The sequence below is a fragment of the Octopus bimaculoides genome, chromosome 5, assembly GCF_001194135.2.
Source record: "Octopus bimaculoides isolate UCB-OBI-ISO-001 chromosome 5, ASM119413v2, whole genome shotgun sequence".
Lineage (NCBI taxonomy): Eukaryota > Metazoa > Mollusca > Cephalopoda > Octopoda > Octopodidae > Octopus > Octopus bimaculoides.
The window spans coordinates 121,516,483-121,527,253 of record NC_068985.1 but is presented as its reverse complement, the minus strand read 5'-3'; the positions used below and the strand labels follow the sequence as shown (position 1 = coordinate 121,527,253).

The 10,771-nt window shown below is 31.3% G+C and overlaps 1 protein-coding gene across 3 annotated transcripts in view; it reads right to left on the bottom strand.

Moving 5' to 3' along the window:
- LOC106875752 (serine-rich adhesin for platelets) overlaps positions 1–10,771 on the bottom strand; it is a 35,354-nt gene that overhangs the window by 23,041 nt on the left and 1,542 nt on the right. For 2 of the 3 annotated variants that reach the window (XM_014924006.2, XM_014924007.2), the window contains exons 2-3: positions 6,323–6,361; positions 4,093–4,244 (exon numbers count right to left, since the gene is read on the bottom strand). In XM_014924006.2, coding sequence (XP_014779492.1) covers positions 4,093–4,232 — 140 coding nt within the window. In that variant the 5' untranslated portion in view covers positions 4,233–4,244; positions 6,323–6,361. The remainder of the gene's footprint in view (positions 1–4,092; positions 4,245–6,322; positions 6,362–10,771) is intronic. The other variant, XM_052967974.1, reaches the window with a different exon arrangement.

The following is a 10,771-nucleotide window of genomic DNA, read 5'->3' as shown; positions in this document are numbered from 1 at the left end:
TTATATATGAAGAAGAATGTTCTCTATGTGGCTTGTGTGTTTTCTCGTCTACGTTTTGTTTGCAATGTCCTGTACCCAGATATGCACCTATACATACAGGTGGATGTCGGTATGCACATACCTGTACGTATATATGCATATACTCATTTACTATTTGTTTATATATATATATATATATATATATATATACACACACACACACACGATGGGTTTCTTTCAGTATCCATCTACCAAATCCACTCACAAAGCTTTGGTTGGCCCAAAGCTATAGTAGAAGACACTTGCCCAAGGTGCCACACAGCAGGACTAAACCCGGAATCGTGTGGTTGGGAAGCAAGCTTCTTACAAAGTGTCAAAGAAATAGTAATGAAAATTCATTTCCCATTTTTGTAGTGCTAGACCTACCCAATTCATGCAAGCAAAGAAAAAAGTAATACTATAACAAGGTATGAAATGAAAAAACAAAATAATTCATTTTAAAATCCACTCTTGGATGTTTGCATGGAATGGAACACACTGAAGATTTTCTATGGCTGGATACCCTTCTTGTTGTCAACCCTCTACTGGTTTACAAACAAGGTAATATTTCTTCATGACCATGAAGGTTTTCACAGAAGATTGAAGATGAATGACACTGCTTGTATTATGGTGACACACTTTTACAACTATCAGACAATAAGTAGAAATATTCAAACAGAATATTTTTCTAAAAGGGAAGGTTATCAGTTGAAATTAATTCCATCTAAATATTTTTGGTTCTTAAAACTCTTTACCTCAAAATTTCTTAGAAATTGTGTTATGGTAACACAGATCTATACTTTAGATAGCAGTGAATAATAACAGTAATATTAAATATTTAAAAATATAGAAGAGTTGGTTTATATGATGTGTGTGGGTGGAGATCCATAATGACCCCACCCATGCTAATGCCATGGGAAAAGCACATATATGAAGAGATTAAATTATCTAAATTTATATCAAGGAAACAAAACCTAAAATAAAATTCTAACCTCTTCTTTTCGCACTTCAGAATGAAGTAGTGGTGACATGAAGGACACCCAGACATAAAAAAAATCTGCCTCAGTGAATTCTGCCCAACCCACCCAAACATAGAAAAGTGCATGCCAAAATGACAAGCGATTTTCAAGATTAACGAGAGAGAGAGAGAGAGAGAGATGTGGAAATTCTAGTTAAGGAAATGAAAACTTATTTCTGAAACTGCTAGCTGTATTTGCCTGAGTGTTGATAATAAAGTGTTTCCCTACATGCAAAATGTAAGTTATGAAATATATGAAGCGATTTAACAAGTATGACACTGAGAAAACAGACAATTTTCAAAGCTGTATACAAGTAACATTTAATAGTGAGAAGGAAAAGGGGACACAGACATATGACTCTTTTCTTAGTCTCCAAGTCTGATAGGAAGTTTTCCTTAATTCAGATGCTTTCAAAAGAGTTGAGTACTTTAAGAGAATCCAAAGGCCTAGTGGTGATGTCAGACCAAGTGACAGGTTAAATACCGCCTAAGAACACATACTATCTTACCAAAAAGCTACCAGACAACTTTTGTCACTCACAAGGTTTTGTTTGGTGGTCAATCTGAGACTAGAAGAGAAGTGAGATTGAACTTGAAACCATCTAGTTGCAAAACGAACTTTTAAACCACGTGCAACACACTGAATGTACAATAGGTCATCAGCTTTTGTCACAAGTGAGGTGGCTGTTCCAGTTTAAATATGTGATGCAACTAAACATTGTCTTATTGCATGTGAATAGAATGTAGAAAGTAGTAAGGTCAGATCTCAGGATGTTGGGTGTTAAATAAGGACAAAGAATTGAAAAATGAAGAGATATACGACATGGATGACCTTTCCTACATGGACAAAATATACACACATACACATTTGTTATTCTAAACTAATTTTCATTATCATTAATATTTCTAAATACATAAATGTTGACAATGCACAGAATTGTTTCATGTGGAGTGTAAATATTCATGTTTCATGATATATTCTAAAAATTAACAAGATCAACTATGCTGCATGGTTGATCTGCACAGATTAGTTTCCTTAAATACAAATAAATTCATTCTATATTTTCCCTGTTCAGACCATTAATCTGAAGCAATGAAACAATTATATATAAATTTAACAAAATAATTACCTATTTATTATCCTCCAATATTTAAGTCAACAAGGTTGCGATAACCATACTCTCATGCGGTTTCCTTCATTCTATTTGTTCTTGAATTACTGTTCCTTTTCGTTTCATGAGAAAGCTAACCAGTGGCGTAATTATCTCCCTCTATGTTATTCTTATCTCCCTTTAAATACTTTCTAGGTCTCTTGTACCCCGAGTATAAGATAACCCAACTACAACAGATTGCTAAATATTGTATACATCTTGCTTAACATAAAAAAGAAAAACAAAACCGACCGGGGTTGGTTTGAGAAACTAGAATTAAATATGAATTTACGGAGCACAAAATCAAGTATAAAATACTGTTAGCTATATATGTAGAGTAAATGACAAACAAATATCGCCACAAATTCGTTTTCGAAGGAATGTGTAGCAGATATGGGTGAGTCTGGAGTTAAGCATCAAAATTACTATTTGCAGTGGCTCATGAATAATCAATCTCATAATATTTATCATTTGGTTGAAGGAGAAAATATTGTCACCATCATTATGGTGGAAAAAAAAAACTTTTGAACTTTCAGCACCTTTTATCTAAACACCAAAACAGACTGCAATGAATGGAAATTACCAACTACATTTAAAAACATTATTTTTAAATGATATAGCTGTATTAATGCAGTGAGTGTTCTGTTCACAATATTACTGTAACGTTTGTGAGTGCTTGGCAGCTCAGCTACAAGTCTACAGAATTTGTATATAAATCATTTATACATAAGTAAATAAAACCATATACATAACTGTGATCCTGTCAACATTTCAAAACCTATCAGATCAGTTGCAATAACATAAAGACATACATTAAATACTTAATATTATTCAACCTAAAAATTTTGTATTCATATTCAATCAAAGCCAACTTTGCCTTTTATCATTCTAGAACAGATTGATAAAGTATCAGTAACACATTGAAATCATTCTTCAATTACGTGGGTTTGGTGATTAATGTCAAGTATAATGTATAACAATAATGAAGAAATTTAAATTTTTATATTTGAACGAATTTTCAGTAACATTATTGAATTGATTTTCTGTTCTAACAAAAAGATGCTTTTAAAAATATTTATAATTATCAAGAAATTATTGGAGTAAGAATTATAGCAAGATTTTTTTTTTTTTAAATCACTCAATACAAAATTTCAGCTAAGTTAAACAATCAGTTTTCTCAAGTAAACAGCTTGATTTCAGGAATCTCGCACATATTAACATTCCCAGCAGCAACATGCACACAATCAATGTAGTTCAAATAATTACAAACAGATCCAAAGAAGAAAAAAAAGTTTTAGTTTGCTGGAAAATTCAGGAGTGATTTTTTCTATTTCCATTATCAATTCAAGAATTGGTAGGTGTATTGTTTAAAATGTACTGGTATATTTAATTTTGTCCCCAATTTCAATGTTTTAAATCTAATCAGAACTGACTTTATCTTTTATCTTCTAGAAGTGACAAAGCACTCACTAATAAGGATTTATTTATCAAATAATTATCCTCAATGAATTGGTGGTGTCCCACCTGTAGAAAAACAGAATCAACTCCTGCAGATTACATTTGCAGCCAAATTTGAACGGATAAAAGCCAAAGGCAACATCAACTAGGGTTTAATCTCAGAATGTGTAAGGATGAAGCTAAATATTTTAGCATAGGCAGTGCCCCAGCATGGCTGCAGTCTAATAGCTGAAACAATATATCTGGGGATTTATCAACTCACAAATATTACAATATTATGCACACACACCTGTTAATTCAAGCAGCCATTGTACAGCTGGAGCAGTGTTCATATGGCAGCATAAATATAATTTGAATGCTGATTTATGGTTGAGGTATAACTATTTAAAAACATGAATATATCTCTGGTACTAATTATTAAAGAAACAATTTGAAAATTAAACTTACTTGGTATTCATCTTGTGAGTAATAAATCCAAGATATGGGTCAAGTATCAAACTAGTTGCAAGATCATCATTTTCACACAGTTCTTTTGCCGTCATACCCGTGGAAGGACTATAACGGGAACTGCCTCCTTCAACAACCATTTTGATGAGGTTCTATAATTTAAAAAAATCTCTATAAATATCATGTAGAACAACGTATGTATACACAACTATTCAATACAAGCAAATTCCTAATGTCTAAAACTATAAACATTCAGGCAGCAAGAATTAATACCATTAATCTATATGAATTAGGAATTTGCTAGAAATCAAAAATAAAAAAGGAAACTAATAGAGGGATATTTTGAAAATTTATTTATCAAAACTAAAAGGTTAAAAAAAAAATTAAAATAAAGTAGCTTAAGAATGTCAAGATTTTATGCCATCTATTGGCTTCAACACAACTTTTAATGCTTACATTCCTAATATTTTCATTCCACTATTCTTGAAAAAACTTGCTCATAATTTTCTGTTGTAGTAGGGGTTTTTTAAAACCCTGATAATCCTTATTTAAGCACTTTGTCCTAGCTGACAGATTACCAATGAAACTTCAGCTAATTTTCCCCTAGAATAATCCAATATCTACAGCATGTTCCAGAAGTTGCACACCATCCTGGTTTTTTAAAAAAAATACACCAATTATTTTTAACAAAAACCAGAATGGTGCACAACTTTTGGGAAACCCTGTATATTTGGGTTTTTTTTTTGTGATGCCATGTAAGAAGTACCCAGTATATTTTGTAAAGTGGTTGGCGTTAGGAAGGGCATCCAGTTGTAGAAACCAAAACAGATAAAGGAAACTTGGTGCAGCTCCTTAGCTTGCCAGCTCTTGTCAAGCCATGCCAACATGCACAATGGATATATGATGATGATTACTGAAAATTTTGAACTTAGTTTTCACCTTCTTTGTTGCAGACAACCTAAGTGTTAACAGATTATTTCCATTCTGAACCCGATCTGTCATAATAACCAAAACCGGCTCCTACTACAATAACTATTGACAAGTAATTGATTTTTGCACACTCACCAACAAAATCTAGAATAGAAAAATGTATGTAAAACACACATACAATTTAAATTGTTTGTAGATAGAAAATCTAGAAAGACATTTTCATATCCCATACAAAAGACAAATGTTGACATCCCCTTTACGTATGATACCCTTCTAATTGAAGGAACATTTCCCAACAGCTTGGTAGGCTGAGATACACAAGTGTCCTGTTCTAAGATACAATGAAACAATTGCAGTAGATATGAACTTCTGGCTTATTTTGTCTTTACATCCAACATTTTTTAAGCATATAAAATGTTATTTTCGTTGAATATACTTTTCAGTCTTTTATAATTAATTTGTAATATGTTAGTTATACATAAACAGGATGCACAACACCGTATCCCCCTCATTAGATTACATGGAAATTACATTTTCAGAATTATTCAAATTTATGGCATGGTTTATGACATGTATAAATGCCTTGGAAGTCATAGGTTGCAGTTTTCAATCTAATATATTATGTACGAATCTTTAAATACAACTTATTTTTCCTTTCAAATTAGCTGTTTTCGTAATAGTACAAATTTTCATGTCTTTAACATTGAAAGTAGCACTCTTCAAGTTTTCTGGTCGAGTGAATGAAAAATCTTTATCATTTGTCCAGTACCTTAACTCAGCAAGCAGATTGAGTTTCAAATTTGTATATGATGCAATTTGATTTTACATATCTTGATAATATGTGGAAGTAATTAATAACATCTGGGAAATACCAATTCACAGCACAGATCAATGTCATTCCATTGAATACCAATGATTGAAACATAATTAGCATGGGGAGAGAAAAAAAAAAGACAACAAAAATTAACTGGCACGTGTATTTCGGAATAAATTTAAACTAATTTGATTTAGCATTTATTGTATATCATATTATAATATACGTGAAGAAATTTTAATGCTACATCTTGATGCAGGTTTTGTACTGCAAAATTGAATAGGTTTCAATGAATATCTTTGAGAATCCCAAATGTTTGTAGAATCTCTTAGATTTACTAATGAGCGAGTGAACCTATCAACAGATTGGAAGTACTAATGTGATATAGACACTGCCTGTAGATTGAATACTTTATGCTGAATATCAAGCCAAAAGCATGAGATCCAACAAACACTATAACAAAGTTGAAACAAAAAAAAAACTTACCAAGGCTACTCAATCATCGGTAATTCATTGTAAATATCACTAGTGGAAGAAAGAAAAGATTATTTTGCAAATAAAGAAGGACAAATAAAACTGCTGTAGAAAACAAATATTCAATCACAAGAATATTTGAAAAATATACTTTCTGAATGCTAAAATTGGAGATTAAAACGAGTTGAAATATAAGGGAGGCTATTGGCCAGTCAAAGTATCGCAGAGTTATGCTGTCATTGCTGACAATAAATATTACAATATACAAATCTTGTTTATTTTCTCTCATAGCATTGAGACAGAAAGCAAGATCTATTAAACAATAAATTAAACAGAAAAAAGAAAATGTTTCAAAAACATTAAATACGAAATCCTTGATAGACTGAGGAAAGAGATAACGTAAACATTATTTAAAACTGTTCCGTAAATAACTCTAACATCATATCACAGGTAGAAAATACAATTTACCACATTTAGTGAAATGTAAATTATAATTGCATATAAACACGAGTTAATTGTTAAAATTTGATTAACGGACCCCTACATCTGTAAACATTCTTATTCCAAGGCATGTGCATGCGAAGTTCTGCCGAGTGTTCCAATTGCAAAATATTGTCCAATTTTTAAACAATATTAGCTACATCAAATACAGTATTTTTAAGCATTTTATATATATTAGAACACAATCTATAAAACAAAAGTAGAACTGTATGCAGGTGATAAATTGTAAATAATATGTTTAAAGTAATATGAAAAGATATAACATACATTTGTCCCCATTGTCTTTGATTAAAAAAGTGTTCGTTAAGAACACGAAATGCTCATACCGTGTCTACGTCAAGTGTGAGTGAAATTTATAACAGGAAATGTTATAAAACAAAATCTAAAAGGACTACTCTGCTATTTGCTTGACGAGACAAAATTCTTTAAAAAGTAAATTTTTTTTTTTACATAAATAAAAATAGTTAAAGAACTGAATGTGTAGTATGCGAGTGAAGAATAGCAACAACCGGTAAGCCGTCGTTCTCACCACTCAAGACAGCCAACAAACTACCAGTTTGGCGAAAACCGTTAAATTATTAAGAGGATTCAACTTTAACCTTAAACACCAAATAAAATATTTCATCAATGATTCAAAACATATATTTTCGTCAGAAACGTTAAGGAAATAATTGTAATTATAATTACAAGAAAAACTCGAAACTGATAAAGGAAGGGTAACCCGATAACAATCACATTTGAAAAGCTGCAGCTATCAAATTACTTTAACGGACAAGAAGGCTGGGAGGCGAATAAAAGGGGATCTAACACATGAATCATAACGATCGTAATTATATACGTACGGCAATCTTCATAAAATTAGCTAAACCGTTTATCTTATTAAAAATCAAAACAGCGTATAGAAATTTGTTATTATTGCTAATATTTATTATAGTGGAATTTTTTTAAAATAATTTTCTAAACACAAAAAATTAATGTTTAATACATATGAAAGCCCAAAAGGAGTTGGTTCTCAGGAACATTATTTTAAAAGTAACTATATAAATCCTTCCTAATTAATGTAAAGGTGAAAGATGAAAAGGAACTGGTTTGAAACTTCAATGTGAAATCTTGAAATGCTTTCAATATGAAATCTAAAAGATGCACACATCACTACATGATGCAGTTGCTCTCAATGATGCAGAACGCAAAGCTCCACTCACCAGTGAACAGCAAGTATATGTTTGTACCTTTCAGAATGTGTAGTTGTTGTCTTTCAACTGTTTCAGCCAATGGCTGGAAACGGCCTACTTCCTATTTTTTAAAAATTAATTTTCAGTAAACATTTGTATGTGCTTTCCTACAAAGGCATACAAGCATTCAGCTTTGTAACACCGATAAGGAAGAACAGTGATACATAAACAACAGTTAAAAACAGAGAAAAAAAAAAGAAAAGAACACATTTAATCGATTCAGTTTAAGCTAGTTTTTGAAACTGAAGGAGCAAAACAAATCCCTTGAAATAAAAAATTTGAAACGGTAAGGAACTCAGCTATGCTAACGTGTTCCTCCTATTCTTTATTTCTTCCACAGTTTAAGCTAGAGATTCTGTGCTGCAGATAGGTTAAATAAAGGATTTAGCAATAACTAATTGAATAGATTCAAATCTATTGCAGCAATCAACGACAGTAAACACAAGAAAACAAAGCTTCATAGGGAGACACTACATGACTCCATAATCAGTTACTCACTATTGTTACACTGGTTTGAAAATAACATGCAACGGGCCAAAGAAAGCCTCTAAGATAAAATATTCTCTTCATAACAGTAAAACTTTCTGCGTGTGTGTGTGTGTGGTGGGGGAATCAGAATTTGGGAAAGTAATGACCGGCTAACATCTTTAACGAAATTATATAGCAGAGAGAGAGAGAGAGAGAGAGGGGTATGTGTTTATTGTCTGCTAGATTCTTCTGTTATATAGAACTGAAGCTACCATAGTCAATGGTCGTTGAAGCTTAACCGTTAATCCAAATGTTTTTCTTGATTTAATCTAAGAGTATAATAACGTTTACAGAAATAATCAGATGATTTTAAGATGTTGCAGATGCTTGTTACTAGTAAAGGAAATGCATTTAATGACATCACCTCTCAGACATTCTATTTGCTCAGTAAATGACTAACAGAATACGGCATGATGAATGTGTTTCCAACCAAATTAGCAAAACAAAAATCGAAATACTTCCCATGCGAACCCAATTTGTTCATGATAGTGGTATAATAAATGCATGAAAACTAATAATGCAGAGGATTAATTACACATTTTTTGTTAATTTAGTAATTAAAGATTAAACACACAAAACTGTGTAAAAAAGATATCGTGAATCATTAGATATCAGAAGTGTGTAGAGGGTAATAACCGTTTATTAAATCCTAATGAAGGAGATGAGATAATTAATGTCTAAAATTATCGTTTTTAATCCCAAGTTTATTTAACCTGAAATTCCCAATTATTTATTATAATCCAGTTTTCTGCTTAAATCGAACAGGAACAGGATAACAAGACAATGTCAGGCTGACGTAAGGGACATTACTAGAAAATAGTGAAAACCAGTAGATATATTCAGGAGAGGCCGTCATATTGCTATTGCATATTATTGAAGTTTCACAGAAGTATTACGATCTAAATACCAAACGGTTAACGAGAGAAAAGCTACCAACAAATATTTTCCATTTTAGTAATAACGAAAGAACTATAAAGACACTACGGTGACTCTCCATGACAACTACCGTTTAAAAAGAATTATATATATACATACACACACTTGTATTACTTCGATCGTTAGAGAACAAAGATCAAGATACACAAAGATTTTATCGTCTCTCAGAAATAAATCATTACAAACACACATGTTGAACGAACCAGATGATGAGAAATGATGACAACAATGTTTGTTATTTCGTGTGAAGGGAGGGAGGGATGGTCAAGGATAAAAAGCCAAATATCTATCTATCTATCTATCTACATACATGTATATATATATATATGCATACATATATATATATATATAAGAAAAATTTGAAGGACGATAATCCGGGAAAATATTGCAATAAATGACGTAAAAAAAGTCGAAATGTCAACTGAAAAATACGGGTGGCAACAAAGTACAATAAGAGAGAAACAAGACCTGACAATTAGGTTAGTCAAAAATGATATACGGATGGAATTAGAAATTATGTTGATTTCCACAACCACCTTCTTTCTGGTATTAATTTTTAAAAAAGTTTCCTGGTTGGATTGTAAAAGCGAAAGATAAGGAAAACCTACCATGAAGAATGTCTGTCAATAGACAGAAAAAGAGATACGAGAAATTTAGTGTATATGTGTATATATATATTCATTAAACTAGATAACACTGCAAAAATGCATCTTATCTATTTCTATCAGTATCTATATAGGTAATTAGAGTTTCGAGTAGTGTGAAGTAAGGCAGGAGGGCCATGTTGATTTTATCGAATGCCTAATTCTTTTAATTCCACAACCGAGAGAGAAAGAGACAGAATATTAGAGAGGGGGGGAAGGAAAATAGTAAGTTACATATACACATATGTGTTGTGTATGTGTAAAAATAAATATATATATATATAGTTTTGGGGAAAAGAACCAAGGTTCATGAACTCATTGATGAAAATGCAGTCACATATAGAAAAATTAATAATTAAAAGCACAATCTTATGATATTTACTTTGTATTATATTATACTTATTTATTGTGCTTTTAATTATTAATTATTAATTTTTCTATGTGACAGTGGATTTTCATCGATGAGTTCATGAACCGTGGTTCTTTTCCCTAAAACTATATATTTATATATAGTTTACTCTGTAAAGCTCAATTTAATTTTAATTTTTTATAAATTGCTTTTAATTGAGTTTTACCTGTAATTTTGGATTTTGTCCCTAATATTATATATATATATATAT